This window comes from Perissodus microlepis, chromosome 14, assembly GCF_051167445.1.
Source record: "Perissodus microlepis isolate ML-2025 ecotype Zambia chromosome 14, ASM5116744v1, whole genome shotgun sequence".
NCBI classification, from domain to species: domain Eukaryota; kingdom Metazoa; phylum Chordata; class Actinopteri; order Cichliformes; family Cichlidae; genus Perissodus; species Perissodus microlepis.
In genome coordinates, this window is record NC_140474.1 from 5,239,187 (window position 1) to 5,266,215 (window position 27,029).

The 27,029-nt window shown below is 41.0% G+C and overlaps 1 protein-coding gene across 1 annotated transcript; it reads right to left on the reverse strand.

Moving 5' to 3' along the window:
• Positions 1-4,868: 4,868 nt before the first annotated feature.
• On the reverse strand, positions 4,869-27,023 carry sae1 (SUMO1 activating enzyme subunit 1). Its single transcript, XM_084950078.1, has 10 exons — positions 27,006-27,023; positions 26,124-26,329; positions 25,431-25,542; positions 24,211-24,384; positions 16,229-16,374; positions 15,982-16,081; positions 15,319-15,424; positions 9,043-9,187; positions 7,609-7,678; positions 4,869-5,146 (listed from the first exon to the last, which is right to left on the reverse strand). The coding sequence occupies exons 2-10, from the start codon at positions 26,213-26,215 to the stop codon at positions 5,054-5,056; spliced, it is 1,038 nt and encodes a 345-aa protein (XP_084806204.1). The 5' UTR covers positions 26,216-26,329; positions 27,006-27,023; the 3' UTR covers positions 4,869-5,053.
• Between the last annotated feature and the right edge of the window lie 6 nt (positions 27,024-27,029).

The window sequence follows — 27,029 nt, forward strand, 5'->3', positions numbered from 1 at the left end:
CATAACTTCAGAAGACCTGTTGGCACTGAGCCTCAAGCCTATCCCAGCTGCCATAGGGTGAGAGGTGGCATTCACACCACCAGATAAACCTACCTCACTAACTGTATGTCTTTATACTGTGGGAGGAAACCAGAGTACTTAGAGAAGACCCACGCAGACAACATGTAAACTCTCCACAGGAAGGACCTGTTGACCACTGCACCACCGTGCTTGGGGGTGGGAAGAGTTTTAAATGATTTCTTTGCAAAGTTGACTGTCACATGTAGACACAACACAGGCTCATCGCTGGAGTTTGGTTCTTGTAAAAATGTTTTAATGATTCATTGGTTAGTGTGCATTGGCTTAACAAACAAAACAACAAAACAACATTCCCCTGGAAATTGTCAGGTACAAGGACTGGACTGAAAATGAGTGAACAAGCAGCCAAATGTCTAAACAACTATGATTCAAGAACAGTTTAAGACTGAGGAGAAAGTCTGGCCCCTTGGAGGCAAAATGTAAAGAAATGAGGGGTGGCTTGAGAACTTTGGATTACCTTCAGTAATGTTCATATCTGTTCCCAGATTTTAGGATTTGTCTGTTTTCATGCAACTGACAGATTATTAAGCTGCTGTTTGTTCAGCTTTAATTATCACCTTACAATGATTTCATACTGCCTTTAAGGTCTAAAGATAAAGACTGTCTGCAGGCTTATTAGCTTAAAGCTAATACATAAAGGGTGCCGAGGTGTGTACGTTGGCAGATGCTCACTTAATTCTCTCTCGTGGTGATGTAATGTAAGAAAATACATTTAAAGCTAATAATAAATCCGTTTAAATAACCAGCGTCTTTCTGATATGCGCACTAATATTAGCAGGAAGCCCAGCTGGAAGCTTGTAGTTTCATTTTGATTTGTGGGATGACATCACTCTGGTAATACAGGCGAGGACAGCAGCACCGTTTTAGGATGTTGTTCATCAGATGTTTACAGATGTTGGCGCTCTGTGGCTCTGCGTGACAGCGGGTGGTGTTCATCACATCTGGAGCAGATTAGCAGACATAAGGTCGAGACCCTCGCTGCTCGCAGACACACCACAAGTGTTTACAGCGATTATCAATGCAACAATCTGACACAAGATCAGGACTGAAATACGTACGCAGGCACATGTTTGGGGGCTTCTAAAGAGGCCATGTGTGACTCCTCTGTCATTTAATGTTTACTCTGAGATATTGATAACAGATTCTCTATCACATTTACTTCATCAGTTATCAGTTTTAGGATTGTTTGCTGTGTGGTTGATTAATTTTTTAAAAATGTAATAAAGTGCAATTTTTCTTTAGACTTCCTCTTAGCAGTGCACTGTTGATGTAATGGGCTAGCTTTAGTTAAAGAAGAGTGTGTAAACTCAGTGCATGAGAAAAATAAAAGCCATTTTATTTATAGAAACCTTATTTTATTTAACCATTATTTAAGTCATATTTAAAGACAAAGGAAAAATAAAATAAGAGGCAACACATCCATTTGATTTTTGGGCGCTGGAGCCTCTCCTGGCTCTCTGTATGTTATGTGATTGGCTGGCGGCCTGTCCAGGCTGTATTCACCTGGACTGGGATAGCTCATGTGGTAGGTGCTACATTAGGGCTGTTGGCCCACAACAGTTGGTTTCAGATCCACTGTTCAGTTTGTTTGTTTGTTCCCTGTGTGCACTCCAGCTTCCTCCCACAGTCCAAAGACATGCAATTAACTGCTAAAAGAGTTCTGGTGAGCCTGTTCTCAGCCACACTAACACTGGAAGCCACGATGACTGAAACAATGTTTATGACACTCCTAATTATTGATTTAAGCATAATTCTTTATATTTCCGTGAATCTTTTGGCAAAGTTTCATATTCAGATATCAAATTCAGAAAATTCAGCGTACACAAACACAACAATAATAACTGCGTCAGTGATACTGAGCAAGGAGGTTGTTTCAAGTTTCAAGTTTCCTGAAAAATATAAAGATGCTTGTATTAAACACGACCAGTTAGAAGTAATGATGTCAGCGTATGACGTAGCACATTTTTCTGTTAAATCAAGATATTTTAAGGTTGTTAAGCCGTCCTGTGGAACATTAGGACATGTTTTACGAATTTATGAGACTAAATGGATAAAGAAAAAATATTTGGGCGATCAACTGGAATTGGAAATGAGTGTTAGTTGGAGCCTTGATAAATTTTACATAATCCACAAAAGACACAACTTTATCAGAGACAGACCTGCTGCTGAGCCCACACACACACACACACACACACACACACACACACACACACACACACACACACACACTCTGTCTGTTACTGAGTCAACAGGCAGCACTGGAACTAGATAGCCTCACTAAAACTGCTCAGCACAAAGAGCCAATCACTTAGCTCTGAGAGTAAAACTCGGGATGTGATTGGCTGCCACAATAGGCACTTGGTTTTTGCTGCTAAGTGGAGGCCGAAACGGAGAGAGTGACCACACAGCAGGAGCACCGGGCTGGGATTTAACTGTGTGTGGAGGGGAAGAAGAAGAAAAAGGAGGAGGAGGAGGAGGACAGGACAGAAAGAAGGAGGCTGAGAGAAGAAGGGGATGGAGAGAAAGAGATAAAGTGCAGTGGAGTCAGCATGTAGTCCTGAGAGCACGGAGAGTGAAATGAATGTGTGTGTTGGTAGATAAGAGTTTAGGTTTAATTAAAGGGGCAGAATGAGCTTAAAGGGACCTTCCATAATTAATCTGCTTTGCTAATCCCAGGAAAAGAGCAGCACCCCGTGCTGCCTAATCGCCCCTCTGGTTTCATCACAAGGCTCGGCTTGTTTTGGTGCTCTATAGCCCTCAATCAGACAAAAACACGACACCACTCAAAAGTACACGGAGTTACTCCATACGTGGGTATTTTTCCGCACCCGGACTCAACCTCGTTCTCTTTTCATTCTCCTCGTTCTGCGTTGAACTTGCAGTGAACCCCGTGTGTGAATAGACCCGGTCCCATCTTAATTTAAAAATATGTTCATTTCTGCAGCAGGAGCCAAGAACAAGTGTGAGTCAAGGGATAGAAATATCTCAGTCTTGAGTTCTGACAGAATCAGACTAATACCAATTTGACATGACGGCTTTTATGTGGGGCAAGTTACAGCTGCCCGAGATTTCTTGTTTACTTTTTCATAAAACCCCTTGAATGAGTGTTAGAGCTGTTCTACAAACGCAGATACAAGTCCCACATTAGTCTTACTGTAAAATACCTTAAAAATACACTTTCCTTTACAGGATTTGTGTAAATCTTACACAACAAATTACAGTGAACTCAGTGGTTTAAAAGTTTGGATGTTCAGCCACAACATTAACTCTTTACCTCTTAAAATCCTGCTCGGAGTACCCATTAAAGCTTTCCTTTAAGACCTTCTTATAGACAAAATGACTGGGTTCACATCAGACGTTAGTGAGGCCGATCTCTACTATTCTAATAGTCATCAAACCACAACTTCAATGATATATGATAAGGTATCAAAACTCATCTTTAAGGGTACAACAGAGGTTGTCAGATGTCGTCTTTATGTGCGAAAGAATATTTTGGGTATTTTACAGGAAAGGAGACACAAATGATACTGTAAATAATTTTAAGTAGTGTTTTGCAGAAAAACACAATTTCCCAATCTTACATCATAAGTGTGCTATGCTTTTTGGGGTGCAGGCCATATTGAGTGAATTACCCTTTTATTGTTTTTAAACCTTTATTTATTTATTTTTTTACACAATAGATTTTCTATTATTTAGTTGAGGTTAGACAAGGTTAAGACACTGCATAACACAACCCACGTCTCAAAAAGTACAAAGTACTTTACAGCGTACTGCAAGATGAGAAAATATTGTTTGTTTTTCCTGCTAAATTACCAGGAAATTAGGCAGTACTTAAAAATATTTAAGATATAATTATTTGTTGTTGTTATTCCCTTGTTCTAATGTACCTACCTTTAGGTATTTGTATGTAATTTCAAATAAAATACACTGGAATTCTTTTTAATTACTGAGAAATTATGGCCTTTAGTCAGAGGCTGTATTAGAAAGTGTTACCAAAGGAAAAAGGCAACCAAAACGAGGACGAGCCTGAGGTAACTTTCACTCTTTATGATTTAAACAAGACTTTACATTATATTTTCTTTAAAATAAGAAAGGTCATTTATTGCAGACCATGTCTGACAGCCTCGTTTGCATGCAAAGGTTCACAGTATCATGATGATGTGCACTTATCTGGTGAACGTGCTGCATCAGTTATAATCTGCACTGCTTTCAGAGATCACCGACATGCAGCAGTCAGCACTCGCCGAGGTGAGCCAAGATCAAAACATAAGTCACTTTTTCCACTGAGCATCAGGTTTCACAGGTATGAGGGCAGCAACATAAACACCACACCTAGGGGCTGATCTAATGATGCTGCCTTTCTGTGCTAATGCTGTTGTTGCTGCCCTGTTTTGGGGCATAAGAGAGGAAATGCTGTGACTTTATGTCACGTCTCATTTGAATGGCAGCCACCGCCCTTTCCTATTTCTTTGCTGTGCTGTGACATACTCACTACACCACCATGTTTGGCTGGATGAGTCACATGTCAGGCGATGGGAGGCTATGACCAAATACAGTCATACACTCTGCGAGACATCATGTGTTGTTGGTGTTGTCGGTTGTCTCTCCCCTTCAGATAAACCACACTGATATCAGCCCTGAATCTAGCCTGCGTGTGATTTCTCCCTCATGCCGATGCAACGCTGCAGCTCAAGTCCTGGACTTTAAAATGTCCCCAGCAGCAAAGGAAGGAGAATCATCAGTACAGTTTGGTGGAAGATTTAATAAAAAGCAGACACGAGAAGCTGAAACATTTTACTACACAATGTTTTATTAACAAATGTAAAAAAACCCAAAAAAACTTCCTGCTGTTCTTGTATCAGATTTTGGGGCGAAATGGATCCAACTGTGAAAAAAAAGGAAGAAAGAAAGAAAAGAAACTGAACGAGTAGAACAAGCGCTGCCATAAATAATCAGACAGGGCAACCTGACACGTTCAGTTTGGTCCAAAGTAGTCCACCACGCCGTTGCCTTTACGACCGTCGAAGAAGAAGAAGTTGCGGTGAGGAGCGTCTCTCTGAGAGAGAGCCTGAAGACAAAGAGGGGAGAAAAATGTTATGTTATGTTATTTAAAGAGGAACTACAGTGGCAGTTTGTAAAAGTTCGGCCTCTCGTCGAATCTGTGAGAAATAAAACCTCCACGTGCTCCGTCGGCAGGATGAAATACTCTACTGCAGCTAACCAAGTTTCAGTGCCGGGGTTTAACTTGACTAGAGCCTGTCACACTTCTGTCAGTTCATAAATGGACTTAATGTTTCTGTGTACAAGAGAACTCAGTCAGATTCACTGTGAGAGACATCAGTCTGGCTGTTGCAGCAGGTTTCATCATCATCATCATCATCCAGACAGCAGGTTGGCCTTATGCCAATATAACGCAGCCTGATTCTGAACTGTCTGTCCTCTCTTTCCCCCCCCGGCCTGTCTCACACACTCACCCTGAAATGAACTCGCCCATTTGTGTCAGCCGGCAGTCGCCCTGCGCTCACCCCAGAAAGAAAAACAGGTTTCTAATCTTAACTGCGCCTATCTGAAATGTTTTTAGGTCAAAAAACAGGCAACATGTTGACTGTTGGGTTTAACCACAAGAGTCGCTGGTAAGCAAAAATCACACTAAAGACTTAGAAAGCTCCCTGACTTCACTTATAAAAAATAAAATACAATATCAATTTAAATCCAGCTGATCTTCCCTTAAAGGCTGTTGCCCTGCAACTCTTTCGCCTGTCCTTCCCTCCATGCCCCGGATTTGCTTTTTGCGTTTGATCTCCTCCCAGGCGTCAAAATGGGGATTCTCTGAGTCGACTTTTGAGTTTGGGAATAGGACAAAGTCACAGAGAGTCAAATCTGGCAACTAGGGCATCTGACGAGTGGAGACTGACACAGTTCAGGAGCTTTAGCCTGAACGTCTCCATCGGGATGTGACAGGAGAATTCCCAGATTCTGATCTGGATGTTGTATTAGAAACATGCAGGCATCAAATCACTATAGCATCATTGACTATAACATTATTCCCATAATCCCTCCAAATTCTGGAGGAAGTATGGGAGTTTGACCATCCAATCTACACATTTTTTGGGAACTTCAGGAATGCTGAAAACTGGGCGACCCCTGGGACACCTGTGGGCTGTAGTGTACGAAGTTTGAGAGCTGATCCGAATTTGTTACGAGCCGTTGGGTCCCTGTATACTCAAAGTGAGAACTGAGAACATCTGGTGCACAGTCAAGCACATTTTCAGTGAGTTTTGGACTCCTTGAGCTGCCCTTTGTCCTCAGATCTGTTCGTTATGTTTATGGACAGGACCTTAAGGCGTAGCTTGAGTGATCAGTGTGTAGTACTCCTGCTTGTGTTCTGTTGATTAATTCTGAAGGTCACTGCCTGGATGAGTCTGCATCTCTACATCTGGCAACGTGGTTCTCTGTCAAAAAACTCACTGTTCTGTCAGAGAGTGGGTAACAGAGCAAGGTGGACCAGTGTGATGTCAGCAGAGAAACATGAAAGTCAGGTCAGTTTCCAATATTCCATTAATTTTTTCCACATATCCAATTCTGGGGCAGGAGGACTAGATCCTATCCCAGCTGCCATAGGGCGAGAAGTGGGGTACACCCTGGACAGGTGGCCAGTCTGACCCAGGGCGAACACAGAGAGACAGACAACCATTCCCAGCTCTGGGCTATTTAGAATCACCTATGAACCTAACCTCACCAACTGCATGTCTTTGGACTGTGGATGGGAGCCAGAGCACCTCCGTGCTGCAGTTTGAGGTTCACGGTGAAGTCTGAGAGTTCACAGAACAAGACTTCCACAGAGGGATCTAAACATGGAGGCTATGCTGCCCAAGGAGGAGGGGTTGAAGAGGAGATCAGCTGAATTTATGAATTTAAGTATTGTTGATTATCAGCAAACTGATTCATGTAGAAACAAAGAAAAGAGTGATTGCTCTGTAAGATATTTCACTGCATAGATTTTGGCACAATTTCAAGGAGCTTTTATTATTTTTAATAAACTGATTAGCCTGAGGGAATTAAAACAACAGAACAGGCTTGATTGTTACCCTGAGATTACAGCATGTAGGAAAGGTGTTGGTGTCACCGTTCAGTCGCTTTTCTTCCCACTAACAGCTTTCATTAGGCTCTTTTATGAATGGGGTTATTACGGCTTCAGCTTGAGAACAGTACAAATCATCTCTCCATTTAAACGGCTGCTGCCAGAGCGTCACACCGAGCTGCACTGTGGTCACAGCGAAAATCGCTTCTGCACCGAGCAGAGCCGCCGCCGTTTCTCTGGATCCAACCCAGCGACCAGCCGAGTGGCCACATGTCAGCTGACACACCAGACCTGCCGTCTTCATCACAAAGTCACCGACTGAATACCGTTAGACACTTCAGAGGGGATGACATCAGCCCTTTCACAACGTTTCCTGAAGCTGCAAGATTCATACAATTCTGTGTGCAATTTGCACACTGCCCCAAAAATCTTCATGTTTACATCCTCACCTTAACAACTTCCTGTCCCAGAACTCCTCCCACGACTGCACACACTGGAGACATCTCAGAGAAGCAGTAGCTGAGGATAAACAGTGCAAGGAAACATTAACCACTAAATAGAAAGTGTAACGCTAAGGAAGTGACTAACTAAGTAACTAAAAAAAAGAGCACAAGAGCCACAAAACAAAGAAAAAAAAAATGTTCCATAGTCTCATCTGCCAGCTGATTTATTTGTCTTGCTATGGCTGATGTGAACTAAATAAACATCTTTTCACTGACACTAGAAGCATGTGTGTTTGGGTAAATCGGTTTGCCATCGCCCCCTCACCCAGGTGATGTTATTTTGTCTCAAAACACTGGTGAGAAATTGATTAGAGAGACTTTGAGAAAAGCTAACATTAATGTGCTTCTTCCTGCCATCAGGGTGGATGTGAGGGTGTAGTAGTGGATTAATGAGCTTGTGTTTATAAGCCAAAAACTGGCAACCCACCGTGTCGAAAATCAAAAGCAGTGAAGGTGAAATTACAGCCAGGAAACTCATCTGCAGACTGAGAGCAGCTAACAGTCGGCCTTTAATCAGAGCCAGCTGCTGAGTCTTCATCGGCCCTCGTGCCCGTGTGTGCTACGTTTTTTAAAGTTGAATTTTCTTGTTAGAACAGCTGATAACAGCCATGCAAGACATCAACAAGCACTGACATTAAAATCACATCTATACTGCTGTGTGTGTACATGTATGCTGTCTGGGATTGTCTGGGTTGGAGTCTGAAGACTTTGAAAGCTTGGCTAACACTTCAGACTTTTTTCTGGGATCAGTAAAGTGAACTTCTTATTGCGATTTCCAGCTCAGTAATTTTATCCTTGAACTACTAGACTAGCTTCTCATGAACACTGGGCCTTGGTGGCTTCTGAGAAGCATTTTTTATAGCAGACAAAAAGGATTTCACAGGTATTCTACATACAGTGAGCTCATTATTTGAAATTTTGATCATCTTTAATATGAACATCCACCCATGTGGCAGTAAATATGTGACAGGAAATATGGAAAAGCAAACACCTTCAACGTTATTCAGAGATTTTATGTTGTGGTGGATCGCTGTTTATGCTGACATTAAACTGCAACTAGTGCCTCTAATTCTCTGATCTCTGCAGAGATCACACATTACTGTAAAGGAATAAAGGAATAAATAAATAAAGGAATAAAGGCTGCATGCGCAGTTATGGTCCTGTTTAGAGATTTAACTTTCCTTAAGGTCACAGAAGAGATGCATGGAGAGGCATTATGGCCAACAAGAGGGTCAAAGTGAGGAAGGTGGCTTCGACCTTCTAAAAAAGTACATTCATCTTGATTATATAAAATAATGTCTATCAGGGGAAGTTTGGTGTGTTTGTGTTTGAAAGAGCAGATGATCTATTCTGAATCGACCTGTGTAAATTTAAAGTCACCTGATGAAGTCGTCATTCAGGAGGTCGCTGTTCAATGACAGGGACTCGAGGACGTCGTCACGGATTTGCCTCAAGAGTTGACTGTCTTCTGGAAAGGACTGCGGGTCGGGGTCACGGCCTTTGTCTGTACGAAACTTCAGCAGAACTGTGGAGAGCAGCAGACGGGAGGAAAGAAATGACAGTTGAGACGCAGGAAAGAAGTTTAAACCATTTAACTAAGGCAATATTTTCCACATAATCTATTGCACTATTGCCATTTATAATTACATCACGCTTTTAAGTGACTTCCACAGTGAATTATCATCTTATGGAAAGACAACATCTCCCCTGCTGCTCCCTTTGAACCAGGATAACATCAGTATGTGGTTGCACCATCAACCATTTCATCCGATTAGGCCCACGTTTCCCCCACATCAAATTAAGAGCGCGCAGTCACAGACTCCTGCGTGCAACACACATCCACCTGCACAGGATCACAGAGGAAGTATTAAGTCTGCCTCTCAGAGCGAGAAAGATGAAAAAAAAAAACCCAAACCTTTCCTGTGTCGGCTTTAGGACCGATTGAGAAATTAAAAATCAAAAGCACAAACTATTTGGTCATGTGCAATATTTCAAACAACAACCGACTTCTCCAGCTGCACCACACAGATGCACACATCAACACCTCGCCCCCGTATTTCCTGTTCGTCCATTAACTTAAAACCACATGAGGAAGTCAAGTCCTCCCACGGCCATTTCCACCAGCGTGGCACACCGCACACACAGTACATGCTCACATGCAGCAGCGATGAATCATTCTCACACCTCGGCTCTGCCCTTTATCAGTGAAACTTTGTTAGTAGAAAGTTACAGGCTGGTACAAATGGCATCACGCTCGGGAAGGAAATCAAACTGAATTTCATAACACGATATAATAATGTGAACATGGATGGAACAAAGATACCATCTCTGAACATACACAGGCAGCGGTGATACCATCGCAGATTAGAGTGGAGGGGAAATGCTCGAGATGGTCCTTAATGCCAAATCCTGCACATTCAGATCAAAAACAATGGACAGAGTGAGAATCATATTCATCTTGCAGAGGTAGGCAGGTGGATATTTATTAGCACAACTAAATCTTTCCTTTATTACATGTACACCTCGGATTTAAGACACGAAAAATGTGTGTTATCTCCATATTAGCACCTACAACTAAACCTGTTTGTGTCCACGGCACACCAAACACATTAAAACAACATATCGGTCGCATTATCTACGTAAAACAGCCTCGACATCGTCCAACAAGCTCTTCTTTTATTCATTGGTTTTTACTTTTGCAGAAAGTGAAAGTGAAAAATAACATTTCCACTCTGAAATTGACTAAAACAAATAAATGAGACTGTTTTAACAAACAAACCACAAACACAGCACATGAAACTCCAGAAATCCCTCCATCATCAGGACCTCTAACACAAAAACTGGTGAGGTTTGAATGTAACATCCATGTAGGTATTCTAATGCCCTCAGACAGTTTCTCAGCAGGGAAAGGCTGAAGTGCTCACGTTGACTCAGGGATGAGTTGCTGCCCTGAGTGGAGGACTTCACGAGTGAGGGGAGCAGGATCAGTCAGCAGTGATGAGGATGTTGTGGTGAAAACAGAGCTGAGTGTAAAAGCAAAGCTGCTGATTGGTCGGCAGTCTACGTTACTTTCCTGACCACGAGCTCTGGGTAGTGACCGAAGACAGGGACCATGAAAACGAACTTTCTGATTGGTTCGGGCCTCTCCCTAACAGATAGGGTGATGAGGAGATCACATTAAAAAGAGCTAGCTGAGGTGGTTCTGGGGATGTCTCCTGGGCACCTAAGGTGTTCGAGGCATATCTTACCACACACGGAGGACACACTGGAGTGATTATCTGTCAAGTGTGGATGGATGGTGGTTTTCTAATGGTGCTAAATCAAACAGCACTCTGCAGAAGGAAAAGTACTCGTATTTATTTATTTATCTTTTGCACCCACACCACTAATATATACTTGTGAAATCTCTTGAAAACTTCCTCTTATAAGGAACATTTGGTTTCCACGTGCCTCTTTACCTTGATTGACACATTGTTTTGCATTAGCTAACGATCCAACAGACAACATACTTGGGTGGAGCGCTGCTGACATCCTTGCTTCAGCTGAAATCATAAGACATGTAGAATTTATGACACATTTTCTGTTGTCTTTAGTTTGCTCATCACAAGAAAGCAATGCCTTTTCCCGTTATTAACCTCCCCGCTGTCAGTTGGGGCCTTTGATGTGTCACGCAGTCGACAGTTGTGCAAACCGACGAGTTCTCGATGACAGGAGCTTTTTAAAGGATTGCGTTAGAGTACTTTGTATGAGTCCATATAAAGTACTGATACCCTTTGTGCTGTTATGTTGTGCATTCATGATGTACCGCTGTCACAAAATTCCACAGCACAGTCTCTATTTGAGAACCACTGAGCTAACTTAATGAAACAGCTTACACTGGAGCTTGAATTTAAAATCGCATCCTTTGAAGTCTGAAATACTTTCTGCACAGAATACAAAATGCCTCACACACATTTGTAGTACAAGTTTCAGCCATGTTGCAAAAATCTTGGCTGAATGGCCAATTTTATTTGAATTTACGCTTCTCCCAGTTCTTGGATGCATGGGGCTGATATTTAAATGATAATTTTAGGAAAGAAAAACAATTCAGAAATCTCTGTGAGGCTGATTTTAATAGTAATTAAAGCCTTAGTTTCAGATAAAAGTTGTTTTTTTTTTTTTAAAAAAAAGGAGGAAACGCTTGTGTTCAAGTGTCATCTTATCTTCTGCTGGTCATTTTTTTTTCCCTCTGACTACATCTTAAATAAAAAGAGGAATTAAAGAGATCATAAAAGCAAAGACAAAGGCATACACCCTACACACGGTTCACATCTCTCGACTGTTCCTAGTGAGACAGGAAGCAGTTATAACAGAGGAAGAGCCACTTCCTCATTGGTGGTACCAAACAACCACCACAACTTCCAATTATAGCAACAGCAGACGAATAATAACACTGCCTCCCATCTCGCCTTCACAAAACAAAAAAACAACAACTAGGTGGTGTTTCCACTCAGAAATTAGCCTGAAACTCAGCAGACTGAAGACAGGGCGAGGCTGCAGCGGGTAGGTGGGTTTCAGATGGGGTGCTATTAGACTAAAGGCCATGACGGCTGGCAAAAACTAAAATTAACCAGACAAGGCTGCCTCAATGCAAAATCCCCCGGAACGAGATGAGAAACTGAGGAGCAGGTTGACTGTTTAGTAAGCAAATAAAGCAGACAGCCACTGTCACATGACTGCATGTGGCTGCTGTGAGTGGGTGTGAAACAGTCTTAAAGGGAATCTCTAATGCTCTTTTTCAGAACCTTATTTTTATTTTTGGGCTCTAATAGAGTAGCTTTGCATGATTCACTGATCAAAATAGTTATCTTATACCAGTCCTTAGTGCCGGCTTGGCCAACTCCAGGCCTCGAGGGCCGGTGTCCTGCAGATCGTAGATCTCACCCTGGGTCTACACACCTGAATCAAATGATTAGTTCATTATCAGGCCTCTGGAGAACTGCAAGGTATGTTGAGGAGGTCATTTAGCCATTTAAATCAGCTGTGATGGATCAAGGACACATCGAAAACCTGCAGGACACCGGCCCTCGAGGCCTGGGTTTGGACACCACTGCCTTAGAGGATGCGTTGAGGAGCTCCACTGTCTGAAACGAGCCACTTTAGCCCGTCCCTCTTTAAGTCAACTTTCTTCTGATTGTCTGTCAAACACAAGTGGGTGGAGCTTTTGCACTCACAGTCAGAACTGTGTGCCTGAGATGATCAAATTAGAGATTATGATCTTTGAAACAATAGATCATGAGCTCAAATCCCAGCCAGGCTATGCATCCAGTAAAGATCCCCAAGCTGAGATCCAGTGCTAAAGCCTACCTCAGAACATGAGCAAGATATACATAACTGAAGCAGCTCAGATATCATCCAACTTAAAGTCTGCGTCAGGTTTTGAGGTACCAGGATATATCGATGTAGGGCGGGCTACTGGACAAAGGTATGCACAGATGAGGCCTGATGATTCGACAACTACAAAGGCCAGAGCCCCCCAACCCCCGACAGTAACCTCAAACTCCAGAGGAGCTGTTTGCTTGGTTTGAGACCGCCCCTCCCCCTTCACCCACCTCACCACCCCCTCCCTAAAGGAACATGAGGTCAGGAGGAGACTGAACGCGGTGAACCCCAAGAGAGGTATCTCAGAGGGTGTGGTTAAAGCCTGTGCACACAAACTGGCAGGGATCCTCACCAGGCTGTTCAACCTCTCCCTGATTCATGCCACCCTTCCCACCTGTCTGTAGGCCTCCACCATCACGTACAGAAAGACTGGTATAGACAATGACTACAGACCTGTAGCTGAGGAAGAACTACGTGAGGATGCTCTTTGTGGACTACAGCTCAGCGTTCAACACCATAATCCCAGACATCCTCACCACCAAACTGGACCACCTTCAGATCGCACCCTGCCGCCTGCTCCCGGATCAAAGACTTCCTCACATACCGGCGTCAATCGGTCCGACTCAGCCCCCGTCAATTCCATCAAAATGGAACAGATGTAATGAGAGGGGTTAATAATAGGTTTGTGCTTTGAGTAAAACTGTTTTACAGCTTGAATATGAAAGCATTATGTGTGTATTCCACTTAAAAACGTCTTTGATTAAAACACACTTAGATGTTTAAACTCTGAAATCATTCCAGGTCAGTATTTAAAAGCTTATTAATAAAATACCAGTTTTATTTAGTCTATGACAGCATTAGTCAACAATGTTAACTGACTATTGCAAAAAATAAAATGAATACAAATAAAATGCTGATAATAGAGGGTAACTGCAAACTCTTTAACTCTCAGCAGCTCCCTTATTCACAGGGGAACTCCACAGCAGGTAGCTCAGCATATTTGATTTGGCAGATTTTTACGCTGCATGCCCTTATCGACGCAGCCCCATGGGGAAATTCTACGAAACGTTTTGAACGTAGCGCATTGTGGTTAATATTTGTGATCAGTTCATCCAGTGAAATTTCCCATAAACTGTGGTTTAGCGTATTTATGCACACAAGTGTTTTCTGAGTTAACACCTTCAATAGTTGTCTTTGTATTTCCTGTTCTGATATGCTTGTTGTCGTGCGGTGTAGGTGTCGGGCCGCTCTCTGTTCTACGCTCAGTGCACATGACTGGCCATGGACAGCTTGTGATGGAAACTAGCGTGCAGAGTGTGGGAATGGTGCAGGGCCAGGTGACAGGAGGGACAATAACAACTCTGTGGAGAAGGTCATCAGACACACATAAATAACCTGAAAAACAGGAAGGTAAATTTATCTCATGGATCAAAATTTGGGCCCACGGTTACGGAGCATTTAACAGAAATGATTCCAATATATCATTTGGAGCAGTATACCATCGCTGTGTTTTAAGAATACTCTTTATTTTCCAACAGTTACCGAATATATTTGACAAAATCTAAAGCTACTGTGTTTTATCTAGAAGACAATCTTGCTCAAATCCCACTGGCGTTTATATTTAGATGACATTTACCACGCTTTACGGACATGACTTTCCACGCATGTGCGGTGATATTTCATCAGCTAAATTGGAACAGTGATTTTTGCATGTTCATGGTATGTGTTTCAGTCTAGCTGCAGGACCCTACGCTTTTTCAGTTTCCATTTTCTATACTTTTTTAAACCCTTCAGGATTCTTTATGTTATTTGCCCAAATCAATGCATGGGAAATCTTGCCTGCCACAGAAATGCAACAAATATTCAGCTCTTTTATGCAATTCACATGTACGTGCTAATGAAACAACATCACCTAAAGGAGAATTCAAATTAAATTAAATTTAAAAAACCTTTGCAACTTCTTCACAAACTCTTTAAAGGCTAAAACTTTAGAGAAAAGTATTCATACACATGAGAAATAATTATACAGAATTAAAATGGTCATTTTTAAAGACAAAGTTTAAAAGTAGTACACGCCAGAAACTGTTAAACTGACTTCGAAAAATTCTTTATAATTTTCTGTAACATGTTGATATTCTGATTATAATTTCACTTAATTCACAAACTGAAAAATTATCAGCTGTTACTACAACAGATTTTCTAAAAATTATGCTGGAAAGTTTATTTTTACATTTAAAAACTCTAAAAACATTTAAAATCATCCCACATTTGGAAACAAAAAATGGCTTTATGTACCTTGGAGCAGGAAGTAGTCCACTGGTGTTCGCTTGAGACCGGCTTTGGCCTTCTCGCTTGTCCAGTCGACCTCCAGAGCCTCCTTCAGAGTGCAAAAACTGGCCGTCTGATTGGTTGGAGAAGATCAATATGGAGTGAATAGGTTTTGAACTGATTTGTTCGTTCCTTGTTTTTAGGACAAATATAAAGCAATTTATATGATGACAACCTCCTATTTAATAGAACGCTAATTTTAAACATTTAACATCGATAATGTGCCAGTAATAGAAATATCATCTCATAAGTGACTATTAAATAGCGTGTAACAGTTCTTTTTCTATGTTTTTTTCCAGTTACAAGTTTAATTCCTCAAAAAACAAGTAATGAATTTGTCTGATACTGTTATTGCTAATGTGATATCATAAAAGCCCTTTTTAAAAACACAAATTAGAAAGAGAATACAAAAGAAAGATTGATTTTAGTTTGAACCTTTGAGAAAGAAAGAACTAAAAATGAGGGTAAGTGCTGTTATAGTCAATATTCCTTCTCTTAACTAAAGGCAAGATTGCTAATACATCTCCTTGTTTAAGTTAAAAAATATCTTTGTTTATGTCAGTTCTTTCAGTCTACACAGTTAGACGAATAAACCTGTGATACGGTGAAAGCTGATAATTGTGCACGTACTTTTTTCACCATGGTGGTCTCGTTGGGGTCGACTTTGGCTTTCTTTGCCTTCGGGCCGTCGTTGGACTCACCGCTGGGTTTTACTACTTTGGGTTTCTCCCTTTAAAGAAGAAACAAGAAGAAGAAAGTAAAAATGAAGATAAAGGAAGGTTTAATATGTCTGAGGCTGTGTTACAATACACAAAACACACAACGACCAGCTTTATTCTCAACAACTGGGAATATAACCTGCCCCCATCGCACTTACTCGACATAGTTGTGTGCCTGTCCCAGGTTGCAGAACATGTAACCGTAGTAACCGTAGACATCTCCACAGAACACTTTGATGTTGTGTTTGGAGCAGAGCTGGTCAACGCGTATCATCAGGTCTCTGGAGCAGCCTGTCAGACACACCTGAGGGACAAAAAATTCCCAAAAAAAACACAAAAACAAAGTGTTAAAGGCTCGTTAGGGATTCAGATATTGAAATAATTTAATTCAAGTCAGTTGTATTTATACAGCACCAAATCACAACAACAGTCGTGTCAAGGCGCTTTATATTGTAAGTTAATCATATGACCCCCTATGAGCAAGCACTTTGGTGACAGTGGGAAGGAAAAACTCCCTTTTAACAGGAAGAAACCTCCGACAGAACCAGGCTCAGGGAGGGGTGGGGCCATCTGCCGGGACCAGTTGGGGTGAGAGAAGGAAAACAGGATAAAGACATGCTCTGGAAGAGAGCCATAATGAGATCAACATATGTACAATTAATCCCAGTGAGTAAAAAGGTTTACCTAAATGCTCTGTTTCAGACACTTTTTTCTACCCTTGGCTCTGTGTGATGACACTGAGTGCAGATATCCCTAATAAGGTCATCTCGAGCATATTTAAACCATCTGTTTGTGAGGGGCAGCCAATCAGAATAGAGGTTGTGTAAAGGGGAAGGAGTTGGAACAGCTTGTTTCAGACAGAGGACGAACTGGAGGCTGCACCAGTATGAGATAAGGATTAGGATTATTATGATCTTTGAGTCATGCAAAGATACTTTAGTAAACATACTGCGGTGGAAATGAGCATGATAGGTCCCCTTTAATACAAATCCTACAGTTTGCAAACATGAGGTTGAAAGTGTAGACTTCTTTTTCATGTGACCTTTTATTATTATTATTTTTTTTTAAATCCCGTTCTACTAATATCAAGTCTTTTCTCCCACTCAAAAAAAATTCTCGTTTTCCCAGTCTTATCTTGATCTCAATCATCAGAACCTGAAGGCTAACGAGCAAATCTTTCCAGTTACAGATAACAAAGCAGTTTTTCTTCAGGGCAGACCGAGCAGTTTCGTAACACTCTCAGACGGAGACACAAACAACTTTCAAGTCGTATGATCATGGTTACTGCTACATTTTATTGAAAATTTGACATTTACTCTAAAATCTCTACACTTTTTTTGCACTGGTTGAAACATATGACTTTAACTCCCACTCCACAGTCGTTGGGAGTTTTGTCTTTGCACTGTTAATTATTTTTATTCCGTCCTAGAAAACCACCTCTGTGACGGTATACCTTTAAACAAACGTGAATATTTATCAGAGATTAAATAAAATATTTTTGTTCTATTAAAATGAGACACACAGGCTGAGCAGAATAAAGGAAAATTCTTAAAGTTACTTTATATTCAGCATGAACTTCTACCCTCTTTTGCATCCTGTTTGGCTGTTTTTGTGTTTTGTGCACTTCTTTCCTTAACGGGTGCAACTTGCACACCATAAATTCAGACCTATGCCCCAGTAAGCTGCTCTGGAAAAAACATGACACCACGTCAGCTGCTTATTCCTTTCTACACCGGGCTTTCAAAAGAAATACGCTGGATTTCCCATTGATATAAACATTCTATGAAAAACATCTATTAATCCCAGAATTAAAGGATTGTTTGTGTACAAGACTGTCACTATATTTAATGAATAATCATCTTCATCTTCATACTATAAATACTTTCTGAGGTTCAGGCTCTTGAAGAACACAGGGGTGCGTGGAAATTTTTGTCACAAGTCGTCTTATTTTCCTCATTTTTTAGGCATCATAAGCGCACACAACTTCATCTCTATGTCAGACATTAAATTACTGTAGTTGTCGATAAAATCTTACAGTAATTAGATTGTGACACTTGGAGCAAGTTAAAAAACGTTAATTAAGAAACTAAATTCTGACCCAACCGTATGCACTTCAAGGGCTTACAACTCTCGCAATTTTCATTTTGTGAAGGTAAAATTTAAATGATGAAGCTGTTATACAATAAATAAATAAAATAAAATCAGCTGATTCTGAGGACATTTCTCAGATTTACTGGTTTCACGTGGAAAGACCCAACTGCTTAGAAACATTTGGTCCCAAAAGAAGTTATTTTACTTGTAAAAAATCACCTGTAATCCCCCTTTAAAAAACAAAAAAAGCAAAAAACACCTGAAACTTTCACTGCATGTTCATTCTTGGAACAACAGAGATGCTGAACAGCAGCTGGTGAGCTGCCAAAACACTCGAGACACACCTACTGCAGCAGTTTACCACCGAGTGAAACGAGATTAAAGTCATTAAAGTGACACAGTGTACTATATTAAAGCCAGGCTGACTGATGGTGTTTTTGATGTCTTTGTGTTGGTGTTGCTACGGGATCATCGCTGAACTGACCAATCACGTTGCTGCGAGACCACAGAGGCATCCTTAGGGAAAAAAAATACTAAAGCAGGCACTTACCTGCACTTCATAGTAATCTAAAATACCTTTAATACTTTTACATTTACTGAATGAATATAAACACTACATGTAACACAAGCCCTGGTTGTTTGTTTGGCGTATTTTTTATTTATTTAGTCATTAATTTTTTTATGGTTAACTGGATTTTATGTTTTAGGCACCTCATTATTTGAGTCTTGTGGCTACTCTTGCAGCAGAGGAAGTGTAGGTTGTGGTGGGTGAAAGGGTTAAACAAATGATTTTCACCCACAACACTTGAGTTGGTGTCCCTTGTGAAACCAGAAGCAAAAGCAGAATTATTATTTTAGACCCAGTGGAATCATCATAAAAAATATTTTCAGTTTTAGGTTTCGGTTTGGGTGGCTCAAAAAACAAAAACACCACCTTTTTACAGTGTTAATCATGTATTAAAATGTATTTCTGTGTTTGAAGCACCAAAGCCAAACTTCCTGGAGCGATGATGATATGAAGTTGTAGAAAAAACACCAACATGAGGATATGTGTGGTGAGAGACGCAGTGGGCTATGATATAACCAGAGTGGGCTCATGTATGACTGTAAACAACTGACCGGTGGGCAGGGTCTACCTTATCCAACTGACCCAGTCCAGAACACCCAAAACACCCTAAACCCACAGATAAGACGGCTGCCGACACCCCCTCATCGCACCGGGCAGACCGGGGCTCCAGGACCAGTGTTTTTAAAACACTTTCTGGAGATTTGAGGAGTCTCGAGATAACAAATAATTGTTATCATTTACACACCCACACTATGACAAGCTGTACAGTACAACACATTATCTGCAAGACGGCCGATAGCTGAAAACACAACCCAGCAATTAAAACGAAATGTCCCCATTTCACTTCTAATAGAAAGAGCAACAACAGGCGCGAGCAGCTGCACAAACTGCTTTCATAATGGGAATCTTCGTATGAGTAACCTGACATGTTAGTCAAATGTTAATCAAGAAACCTGCCGAGTCTTCTAGACATTCGGTGTAGTGTTGTGTCAAAAAACGGAGGTGAAAATAAACTTTACTCTCTAAACGAACGTAGTCAGAAAATATGCAAAAACTTCAGCTTCAAACTGCAAAAAATGGTTCACGAAAACAATTTCAATAAACCCGAGAAAAAAAGAGACAAAAGCGCCCCCTGGGGGTCGAGCCACAGACAAACAAAATCAAACCCAAACACACACACACGCTCTGGTGAGCCATTGTATGGAAACATACAGCGTTTTTGAATACTTCCAGCATTAATTACTTTTCAGTGTTTAACTGAGGCATAACTATAGTCCAATGAACACACTGATAGCAGTTATACATTTCACAGTATGCACTGTTGCACAGGTCAGAGTGCTTTTACAAAGTGAAACGCCCCACACTAGCCTGGATATCCTTTTCAGGATAAATGGCAGATAAATTCTGAGGAGCTAAATAAAAGTTAAATCAAACGCCAACGATAGCTGGTGGTTTCCAAGTCTCAGCAAATGCACGACCTCTTACTGCTCACAAACAAGCTGCATGCAACCAAACCAGTGTCCGAAGAAGATGTTTATGTTTTTCATATTAGATAACCACGGGTATTTTAATGTGTGCCTGTGTTTTCACTGTAACAGCATAATTTAAGAGGACCTTTGTTCACATCCAAATATAGAAAATGTAGAAAAATGAAGATACGAGCAGAGACGCATGCAGGACCAAACACATAGCTGTTAAAAGCGTCTTTGTGGAATAATAACAGGGAGGTAAAAATAAGAACTTCTGAGAACACGACTGGGTTTGTTCTGCCTCATAATTGGCCTTTGGGAAATGAAGCATGATTCATCGGCATACAGATTAGGCAGTGAGTCTAAGCCAGTGTTTTACCTTTACATTAATCAAATACCATTTCACGCTTAAGTACATTTAAGTCCACTTAAATAAAAATAAAATAGTTACAGATTCTCCTTTGAGGCAAGGCTGAAATCTTTTTTGTAGATATGTTTTATATATAAGAGCAGCATCAGAAATAACCACGAGAGGCTCGCTGTAGCCAGATGTTTCAGTTCGGCTGAACACTGAAGAGTTTGGGCCACTGGGAGAGGAAACACCTCTTGCACGCTTGGAAAACCTTGGATTACATTTCAAAGGTCGACGTTTGAGGAGGTTTTTTAAACAAGAAACTTTGGTGAATTTTGGTGCCTGCCTCAAACCGAGCCAGAGGGAAATGACAAGCATCTATTTTTTAACCATTTTGTTAATTGTGAGTTTTATTTACTCGTGCACAACACTGCATTTTATTGATCAAACTGTCAGATATAACAGGAAAACCCTGTAAAATTAGCAGCACAGACTTATTGTCTTTAAAGGAAAAAAATGCAGATAATTATATTTTTTTAGCAATACATAAATAAAAAAAGGGTAAAAGGATACATTTCAGATTCATCAGCGTGTTTGTTAGTTATGACGTGCGATTTTTCCTTTTCTTTCCGACTTGAAACCAAAGAGTCTGAATTGTAAACACTGTCGGCAGCTCTCTGCAGGCACACAGATGGACACTGTGTGCTTTTCTATTGTATTCATCCCTCAGTAATTGGGCTTCTCAGATGAAAACTGCGACCACACTCCAACTGCTCCGCTTTAATCACCCTCCATCTTCCCGCTGAGCCACACACAGATACATCAGTGGAAGCAGATAAAAGCAGCAGAGACCCCCTTCTGTTTTCCACCTTTTTTAATCATTTCTTTCTATTTTTTTGTTTCACCTTCTCTTCTTTAAAAGTTTCGTCCTCCCTCCATCTGTCCTACTAACATCCTTCTCAACCTGTCCTCACTCTTTTTTGTCTTACTGCTCCCACCCTCGTCTTCCTCCTGTACTACTTTCCCTCCTCCTGACACTCATTTAGCACCCCCAGAGGGAGGAAGACTGCCGACGATTCTGGCTCAATGGGAGGGGAAAAAAATCTGTTATTCTTCTGATGGTGTTCAAATGAATTCTCGCCGTCAGCTGACAAAACTTAGATCGCGCCTAAGCAATGAAACCGAATGTAAAATGCAATCATTCATTTGTTTTTCCTGACAACAACACAAAAATACTGTCACGGTATTTAGCACCAGCTACTCACTACATCGTATTTTACACGATGAACTCAAAGAGGGAAGTAAATTTCTATTACAAGGAAAACAGAAATGTAATATCTTAATCCTGAGCTCCTACACTATGAAAAAGGTAATTATTATTACTCCCCTTTTAAAAGTATCTCCTGATCCTGGTGATGCAGTAAGAAAATTCAACTAGGTCTTGATCTGGAACCAGTTTTCATGATCTCCTGGTAATGGCGTGCGCGCCAGAGCCCACCTAGCGTAGGGTGAAAGGCACCTAGGACAAGTAGCAATCAGGAAGACAACCAGGAAGCTGGACGACCCGGAGAAACTCACACAGGCAAAGGAAGAACATGCAAACTCCACACAGAAGTGCCCGAGCCAGCCAGCTGCCGGATTCAAACCCACAACCTCCATGCTGCACCGCTGCGTCACCGCTCCGAAACTCTAAATGAAAACACTGAACTGAAATAAAATAAAGACTCCAAGAAATCAAAAGCTAATAAAAAAAAAAAGAAAACAACTGTAAGAACTCCTCCTTTACCTGAAATAAATATACGTGACAATATTTAGGGCTCCATCCCAAACGGCATTAAACCATCACAGGTGACTCAGACTAAATAAACAGGAGTGCACCACCTGATCTTATGTTATGTATCATGCAATAACGTGTCCTGTGCTGCTTTTTGATTAGAGATTTTGATTATCTTCACACCCAAATCAGCAAAGAGACCGACTCGCTGACCCGGACATCCTTCTGCCGGCTCACTGAGTGAACGACGCTGTTAAATAATCCATTCGCTTAGTTTAGTCTTTTTATTCCTTGTTTGCCCTTTTCCCTAAAGCTTCAGGGCTTCCCCTGTTACCCCCATGTTTAATGTTGCAACAGTCTGAAGTGTGGGTAATTCCCTCAGGCAAAGTCTACACAAACAGGGAAAGTCTGCTCACCGTGGTTTGACAGGTGGATGCTTTAAGTCAGTGTGGTCTTAGTGAAAGGTGGGTAAGGGTTGGGGGGGGGGTTAATGTGGCCCTTCTTTCTTCCAGCCTCTCGGGGTTTAAGTTGTTCAGTTTCAGGTTTAATCTCCTCACATACACAGCAGCATGGCTGTGTTTATAATCTGCATATAATTATATCAGTGTAGCATCTAATTCTAAACGTCACTATTTTCACTGGCTGGACAATGAAGCTCATGTCATTACCACACCTTGCAGACATTATCTCACCGCAGGTGTTTCAGTGCACCACGTGGTCTGCTAGCGCCACCTAGTGGTCAACCTGCGAGGTGCAGTCAGTCAACACACTGCTGAAAAATGTAACAGGACATTTTTTAATCAGAGTTCTTCTTCTGGGATATCGATCTGGTCGGTTAAGCAGCAGGGCGGGTTTTTAATCAGTTTCAGCTGTTTTGGGGTCACTGAAATTAACAGCAGGTGCACTAGAGGGGCAACAATGAGACGATCCTCAAAACAGGAATGGTTTTACAGGTGGAGAAATTTTCTCCCTCCTCATCTTTTCTGACTGTTTTGCATTTGGTTTGGGTCAGTGTGAAGACTGGTAGCATGAGGCGATACTGGACGCCTATAGAGGTTGCACAGGTAGGCCACCTCCTCCAGGATTACTTATTGTTATTGCTGTGTCTCCCAGCACAGTCTCAAGAACATGGAGGACATTCCGGGAGACAAACAGTTATTCCAAGAGAGCTGCACAGGACCGTAGAAACCCGGTATCTGTTCCTTTAGGTGAGGAGGAAGAGGATGAGCACTGTCAGAGCTATAAAGTGACCTCCAATGGGCCACTGGTGTGAATTCTGACCAAACAGACTTCAAGAGGCTGGCCTGAGGCCTCTCTTCGGCCCTGTGCTCACTGCCCGGCACCTTGTAGCCATTTCCCCCCGTGTTGAGATCTGATTCTTTTTCAAAGTGTTTAATTTTTTTAGGAGTGTATTTGATCTGGACAAGACTTGATGTACTAGACTTGACGTATCTTCCGGCCTGTGGCTCGGAAGTCAGTTAATAAGCTATGAATCAAGAAAGCACCTCCCACAAACCACAGTGGGAGGTGAAACAACAACCAAATGCTCCTTTCATTCATAAGTTGTTTTATTTATTAGAGACGATAAAATATTTGATGAAACTTTCCACCTTTTACATTTAGTGCGTTAAAAAGTTAAATCTTTTCACATTGGGCTTTACTATCAATTTAAATAAAACCAGACGTAAATATAAAAGCTCTCATGAACACTGTTGTGCCTGCACTGCGCATGAGGGTGTCATTTTTAACTGGAATTTACTTTCAAACAGCAGCTCTGAGGTAAGCATGTCTCATTGTTTTAATTTCTGTCGCCTCACCTCCTTATCTTGCACCTCTGGTGACGAGAGGGGAGTCAGCGAAGAAAGGAGTCAGCGTGTTAAACTCACCGCATCGAACTGGAGGAAGAAGTCGTCCGGTTTGTCTTCGATTCTGTCTGGGTCAGCGTGCACTTTCACCATTGGGTTGAGGTTCTGCGCTCGCTCCAGAGAGGCCTTGGCACGATTCTGGCCCTGAGCCGTGACTGGAACCAAGAACTGAGCTCGGCATGACTCCTCCGACACCTGGAAGACACCCCGACAGGGAGCGCACAGCTGGATGAGGCTCTTACTGCAACCGTTACTGCTGTTGTGCTCACATAACAGATCTCCTTTTAGACTAAATACACACAGACAGGTGTTAATATATGATCATAAACATAAATTATCTATCATATTTTTACTCCACTTTTCCCTCATGTAGTGTCAGAGAACAAGGAACAAGAAGACAGAAGTGTGTAACTTTTATTATAAAATCATCACAGAACAGCTAAATTACAATGTTCAGTTTTACTTTCCCACAAAATGTGAATTCCCGCTGACAGATTGCACATTGGTGTTTGATGTAATTTGATACAAACACGCTTAATAATACAAGCCTGTCGTCAGATTATCAGAGGAACATTTTTTTATATGAATTTTGATGTTTTTGAAAGAAACAACAACAAAAACTGCTTAAATAAACCCTGATCAGTCTTGTCTTATTGGCCTTGAACTGGAAAAATGCACAGAGTGGGGTTGAGGTTGGAGGCTATCAGACAAATACTGTACTGACAAGAAAAAGAAAGACCCTCATTTAAAATTTTGAACAGAAGATATCTTCAATGGCAAGATGTGGAAATGTTCAAAGTGAATATTAGTTATTTACATCCTTTCTGTCAAAAACTAAACTTTGCTTTCCTCAAAAACTAATTCAGTTTCTCTGGATGCAACATTTCAGTGGGAGAAACAAGTCCCAAAGCAACTGTTCTTTTTCTGTCTTGGGATTACCTGTATAAAAAAAAAAGGTTTGCATTTTGAAGGACTGCATTTCATCTTTTGTTGTACTTAAAACATTTTTCATTTGTTGTTATTTTAATACTTAAATGCACTTTTTATCAATAGCTTTGAAAAGCTAGCTACTGGAACCACCTAGTGTGCATTTTTAGTACTGCAAATCTAAAGGTCTCGCATACTATTCCACTGTTTTATTGGATTTGAGTAAATGTGTTTTGTTTGAAAAATGTGTAAAAGAATTCCTGCTGCTCTTGATGTGACATCTCTAATCAGGGATAACGATGAAGAGTGCTTACCTGTTCATGGTCCAGCAAGGTGAGTCCTTTAACGCCAGCTAAGATTAAGTTCTTGGCCACTTCAGCCCCGAGACCACCCAAACCTGCCAGGAGCACTCGAGACCCTCGCAACCTGGAATACAGACAGAATTTAAAAACCAGTTTAAGTACTGCTTACTGTGTGGTTTCAGAAGTTATTGTGTACTGATTGGAAGAAAATCATAATGAAATGTTCTGTAAACATTTTGACTACATTAAAGAGATTCTTAAAAAAAAACATTCAGACAGAATAAAACGAGCAGCTGTTACAAATAACGCATATTGAGCCGTGTAAGAGTGAAACTAAAGCTTGATTTTGTGAGATTCAGCAGCCTTTTTGAAGCTTTAATATCACGTGAGCATTAACTGAAATATATCCTTAAACAGTTAATTCACATGTAATAATTCCAGTTTGAACAAGAAGTCTGTGCCGATATTATTTACATCATCTGTTTGAATGAAGCAATCACAGAAATTACCTACTCAGCTAATTATCAATATTTTCAAGTAAGATCATATAACACATTTATTATTCATTAGTAAATTATATAATTTAATCATGGCTTTTTGTCAAGATAGATTTCTTTAACGATGTACTCTGCTGAAAATCGGTGCAGAGTAAGTACAGCAAGCCAAAGCTCCGGCTGCACCGATTAGCCTCCCGAGCTAACTGACCTCTTCTGGGCATCCAGTCCCCACAGTCGGATCTGGCGGTCGTACTGTGCCGCTTCCTCCTCACTAATAACCGGGTCCTCCTTCTCGATCATATCGATCACTTCAGTTCGTTCCAATCAAGGTAAATCCGGGGTAAATGAATATTTTGTGCAGCTACAGATGGAGCTGTTTCAAATGCCGCGACGGTCCCGCTGAACAGGCGCTAGCTGATGACGTCGACAGAACAAAACAATAGATGACTTTTTTTTAACGCTCCTTTTCTAACGAACTTTTTTTAAGGATATGTACTTTTTCTTATTCGTAGTTTCACATGTTGTAAATAGAATGCTATATTTATATTAATGTCACTTAATAATAATAATAATTAATGTCGCTTTAACTTTTAAAGAGTTCAGTATTAGAAATATAGACATAGAAACATATACATATATATCGCCGTGCTGCGATTTAGCGTAAGCATTCGTCACTGAGCCCTTAAATTTTAAACTTGAAAGCGTACGTAATTAAGTAAGTTTCAGCTTTGTCACGTAACTGTGCAGGAAATGGGGCTGATTTTTCCCTGGGTATTGCCTTATAATCAGACTGTCCGCAGAGTGTCGAGAATTTAAGAACATATTGAACCTTTGTGTTATAATGACCCTAACAAGTACGAGGCCACGGGAGAAAATGAGATGTAGAATGACCAATCTTTTATTCACTAACACGAAATATTATACGAAAGATAATACAGCGACGTAAGAATAAAATACAGTGAATGAAATTGACTTCAAGCCAACGTAAATAACAGGGAGAAATACATCGATCTGGTACGAACATTAAAAAACTATATACGTCTTGAAATCGTTAATAATCGAATAAGATTACTTGGGGAAGACGGTTTACCTGCAAGTCAACATCCAGGCCTCA

What these genes read in the sequence shown, in the direction of transcription:
- sae1 (XM_084950078.1), bottom strand. Translation starts at nt 26,215, where the DNA reads ATGATCGAGAAGGAGGACCCGGTTATTAGTGAGGAGGAAGCGGCACAG. An exon ending in CCTTGCTGGACCATGAACAG is followed by an intron (nt 24,385 to 25,430) that starts GTAAGCACTCTT and finishes GGTGTCTTCCAG; the next exon opens with GTGTCGGAGGAGTCATGCCG. An exon ending in GGACTACTTCCTGCTCCAAG is followed by an intron (nt 9,188 to 15,318) that starts GTACATAAAGCC and finishes TGCTCTCCACAG; the next exon opens with TTCTGCTGAAGTTTCGTACA.